This window comes from Coffea arabica, chromosome 1c (genome assembly GCF_036785885.1).
Source record: "Coffea arabica cultivar ET-39 chromosome 1c, Coffea Arabica ET-39 HiFi, whole genome shotgun sequence".
In the NCBI taxonomy this organism is placed as follows: Eukaryota; Viridiplantae; Streptophyta; class Magnoliopsida; order Gentianales; family Rubiaceae; genus Coffea; species Coffea arabica.
Window position 1 is genome coordinate 18,000,065 of NC_092310.1, and position 5,101 is coordinate 18,005,165.

At 39.5% G+C, this 5,101-nt stretch overlaps 1 protein-coding gene across 1 annotated transcript; it reads right to left on the reverse strand.

Annotated features, from left to right (window-relative positions):
• Positions 1-2,116: 2,116 nt before the first annotated feature.
• LOC140004777 (uncharacterized) lies at positions 2,117-2,746 on the reverse strand. Its single transcript, XM_072044925.1, has 2 exons — positions 2,462-2,746; positions 2,117-2,380 (listed from the first exon to the last, which is right to left on the reverse strand). Exons 1-2 carry the CDS (start codon positions 2,744-2,746, stop codon positions 2,117-2,119), a joined length of 549 nt encoding a protein of 182 aa, XP_071901026.1.
• Positions 2,747-5,101: the final 2,355 nt, after the last annotated feature.

Consider the following 5,101-nt stretch of genomic DNA (forward strand, 5'->3'; position numbering starts at 1 on the left):
TATCCGGAAATGTTTCTAGCTTGATTTTTGTATTTATTTTTGTATTTATATGACTTTAAGCCTAGTGAATGGCTTTTGGACATGAGATTACTCTATATGAGATGTTGGGACTGTTTTGATGAAAATAATGAAGCCATTAATGGCTGGAAAATAGGTAAACAAAAGGGACATGCCGTCCGTTTATCTTCTTGTAATGTGAGCAAGTTAAAGTGATTTTGCGAATGTATTTTGTGACGAATTGGACGTATTTACTGAAAATGTTACCGGCTCTTTCAAAAGGTGGCCGAGGGCTAAATTTCGATTTGAACCTGTATATTTCCGCTTGGCAAATAAAATGATCATTTTACCATTCTAAAACCTAATACCTCTTTGGGTTGAAATTCCAAACGTTTACTTACTGTTTACCAAAATATGGAGGTTGACCTAGGGTTCTCTCGGCCACAAGTGAATAACTTTTAAGTGAAGTTCTAAGAGTGAAAGTGAGATAGTTTTGTCACCTTTTCATGATTTTCATCAAGGCATATAGTCTATTGATTTTGAGCTACATATACGATTCCGGAAACAATACTTCTTAGCTTACCTTATTGGATTTCGATTTGTCATTGGTTAAAGTGTTTTCTGCCGGAAATTTCATAACCTTTTTGAGTTTGGTTTCGCGGTTGGTTTATGAACCCTAGTAATTTCCGTCCACGGATCCATATGCTCTTTTGACACTTTAAAAGTCATTTTATACGTTTACTCGCGAGTAGTCGGGTAATCCTTGATTTCATCTAAACCATGCTAGATGGATTGTAATGTGTTCTTTGTTTACTTTTAGGTTTCATTGGTGATTGAGAAGTGGACGTTATTTTGCGTGTATAGGTGAGTGTTCCTTGTTTGTTATGTTTCATGACTATATGGCTGGTATGAATGATTGATAATATGTTAAATGCTTTCAATGATTGTTAAAACGAGTCTTCTAGGCAAGTGTGTACTTTATCGCACTCGGCCTAGATGATTGTGAAAATTTCAATGATTCAATGATTGAAATGTTATTTGTGCATGAATGTAAGCCTTTTGGCTGAACTGGCCACTGCCCCTTGTTACCGGTCGTCTCGAGCCAGAAGCGGACTCGGTCGGGCGATTAGGGACCTGGGTGAACGTTTTGGTATACTCGAGTATTACCTTGTAGGTTGGTGGAGGTTGGTGGAGCCTGGTGAATGAATGAATGAGGGTTTTACTTATATACAAATGCATTTTCAAATGATTGAAGGTATAAGGGAACGAAGGGAGAATGAATGAACGAATGAATGAACGAATGGCTCCTTGTGAGCACGTATCCTTTTAATGAAGGTGTTTATCGCTTTCTTTTGTATTTGAATTATTAGTAACGTGTAATGAATGCATTGAACTTCTTGTTGCTTATGTGTTCGGAACCTCACTGAGCTTATAGCTCACCCCTTTAGTTTGTTTTCCTTAACAGGGGAAGGCGAGCAAGGACGAGAGCCGGTATAGACTAGCTGGGTCTAGCCCTTGGTTTTCTTTTGTCATGGTTCTCGCCCTAGTGCTTGGCACGGGCTGGTTGTATGGTGATTTGAGAACCTCTGTATATTTGACGGTTGTACTTCTTTTTGAGATATTATTGTATATACGTTTTGTTTTAAGTTGGATCGCGGTTAGATATTCTTATGGTTGCTTGAAGTGATCGACTGAGTCCCGGCGAGAGCTGGGCAGGCAGTCCGCCGAACCCTTTGGTTCGCCTTAGGGGAAAGTGGGGCTGTCACACCTATCACCTAATAATTAAATCCCTTTGTGCAAAATTTAACCTAATTGGCTGAATTTTTCTTACTTAACGCACTAGCAGGCCCTACGTCCAATATGCACTCCAAATTTCTCAAGAACTAACTTATACTAGAAAAATGATTTAAAAACCTTATTTACTCATAAAAATTATCTAAAAAAATTTTCTAATAAAGAAAATATAGAAAAGGCGTGCAATTAAATAAAATAAAGTCTAGAAAATAAAAAAAATTTCGGGTTATACTCTTTCCCCCTTAAAAGAATTTCGTCCTCGAAATTTCTTACCTGGATTCATAAACAGTTCAGGGTATTTCTTTTGCATTTCTTCTTCCACCTCCTAGGTAGCCTCTTCTATCCCATGATTTCTCCATAAGATCTTCACCAAAGGAATTTGTTTGTTTCTCAGCTCCTTAACCTTTCGGTCAAGCAACTGTACAGGTTTCTCTTCGTAGGTAAGTGACTCATCTATCTCAATTTCCTCCAGTTGTAAGATGTGGGTTGGATCGGGATAATACTTCTTAAGCATCGAGATGTGGAAGATGTCATGAATCCTGGATAGACTTGATAGTAGTTCAAGTCGATACGCTACTTTACCAATTCTCTGGAGAATTTTAAAAGATCCGACAAATCTCGGTTGAAGTTTCTTTCCTCTAGCCGTCGTGGCGCTTCATAACAGTGTGACCTTAAGAAAAACATGATCCCCAACCTCGAACTCCAGATCCTTTCTTCGATTGTCCGCATAGCTCTTTTGTCGGCTTTGAGCGGTTTGGAGTCTTTGGCGTATCATCTTGACTTTTTCTCGTGCCTCCTCTATCCATGGAATAGCCGTTGAATCTAGAACCTTCCTCTCGCCGACTTCATCCCAATAGATCGGTGACCAGCACTTCTTCCCGTAAAGTGCTTTGTATGGGGCCATTTGAATTGACAAATGGTAACTGTTATTGTAAGCAAACTCTACTAAAGCCATATGTTGATCCCAATTACCCCCAAAATCCAGAATACAAGTCCTTAGCATATCCTCGAGAGTTTGAATTGTTCACTCCGACTGTCCATCCGTCTGGGGATGATAAGTGGTACTTAAGTTGAGTTTAGTCCCCAAAGTCTCTTGAAATTTCTGCCAACACCTAGACACAAAGCGGGGATCTCTATCCGAAACGATGCTCATAGGAATTCCATGTACTCTTACGATCTCGTCCAAATACACCTGAGTCAGTTTGTCCATGGAATACTTCATGTTTACCGGCAAAAAATGGGCCGATTTGGTTAACCGATCAACGATCACCCAAACAGCATCATATTCTCGTTGCGTTTGCGGCAAATCTGAAATAAAGTCCATGGTGATATTTTCCCACCTCCACTCGGGTATCTCAAGAGGTTGTAACAAGTCAGATGGTTTTTGATGCTCCGTCTTAACTTGTTGGCAGATGAAACATTTTTGCATATATTGAGCAATTTTCTTCTGTAAGGATCGAAAACAACCTAAGAGGGGGGGTGAATTAGGCTTTCTAAAAACCTGCTAAGATATATTCTATTTTTTTCACAGACAGCCTTTCTTTTCTCAAATACCTCTCAATGAACAAGATAATACAAGAGCACAGGTATTCGGGAGATGAAGAGAAGAACAGTTTATGTAGAAAAGCAGTAAATGAAAGTAATGAAACAAACCAGGCTTCAAACACAACTGAGATTTGAAAACCACTTTTATATACCAAGTTACTTCAAGTTGAATAGACTTGCAACCAATCTTTTGTGTACAAGGAAGGGATCACTTCCTTCTTGCCCCAAACCACACTTGGTCAAGCAAGGAAGTTTTACAAACACTCGCAAACCCTCACTATGCTACACTATTGAAGAAGCTATGTCACACTTGAAAAACTGCACGAAGATTGCACAAGCAATGAGTACAAATGTTCCTTTTGAGTATTCTAGCACACGAATCACTCACTATCGGATGTAGGCTTGATGTACAAAGTTGCCTTGAGGTGGTTGATTTTGTTCTTTTTATAGGGGACCAGAGAGTTCCTCAATTAATGCTGTCAACGGGTAGAAGGCAGCTGAAGAGTCAACTAGCCGTTGGTGCTGTCAGACGTCCGATGCTTGGTTTTTATGCGTCCGAACGATATCAATGAGTTCTGGAAGTTTTCTTGAGTCCCTTAGGACGTCCGATCATGCGTCCGAGGTTAGGATGAATACTTGGACTTTCTTCTTCAATTCCTTCGGACAGCCGATGCATCCAGAGTGTTGCGTCCGAAGATCAGCAACGTTTGTCGGACGCCCGATACACAGGTGTTGAGCGTCCGAACCTGATCAGTAATAGAGTAACTCCTGGCTTGTCTTCTTCGGACGTCCGAGCCTGAGTTCTTTACTCGTCCGAAGATGCTCAAAGAATGTCGGACGTCCGATACTTTCCTTTTGTGCGTCCGACATTATCCTCAGCAGACTTCATTCCTTTTTTATCTTCTTTTTCTGCTTTAACTCCACATACCTGTTTGGTTTATTTCTGAAAAGGATCTTTACAAAAGGTATTAGAAACATCCAATTGTTTTGTAATCATCAAAAGATATGAATTGAGATAAACAATCTCTCCCTTTTTTATGATGACAAAATAATTGGATAGAGCACAAAATATAACAGCTCCCCCTGACGAAGTGCATGAGTAGTATATTACTCCCCCTGAAACTGACTCCCCCTAACTAGTTACTCTATACCATCAGTGTTAAACCAAATCCAATTCCAATTCTCCCCCTTTTTGTCATCACAACCAGCAATACATTTTTTCAGAAGTAATATCAGTATACATATTTACAATGTACATCACAGTTTGGAATTAATCATTGAGCAGATATCAATCAGAAACATTCATTCAACCAGCAGATTGCACACACACATAACCAATCATATCATCCAAGAAAAACATTCATAACAAAATACTTAGTTAAAACATTCATAAACAGTAAAGAAAATATCCAGTTTTACAGACCATGTGTCCAGCACTTAAAATAAAAGATAAACTATAGTCCTAGATTTAGGTGCAGTGACCTAGTAGTGCCTAGATGGTGATCTTAGATGATCCAGGCCTCCTTCTGGTCAGACGATACTGTTCAGGGTCCTCTTCTTCCTCAGTTTCTTCATCATCATCTTCAAATGCTTCCTCAGTTACTGAAGCCTTGCCTTTATCCTTGGGTTGAGAACTTGAAACTGGTGTGGTCTCATTACCAGTAGTTGGCCTTGTGGGCTTAGATCTTGGTTCTTTCTGATGAGCAGTCTCATTTGTCTCAGGTATAGGGGGCACAAGAAAATTTCTTTTTTCAAGGAAAGAGGA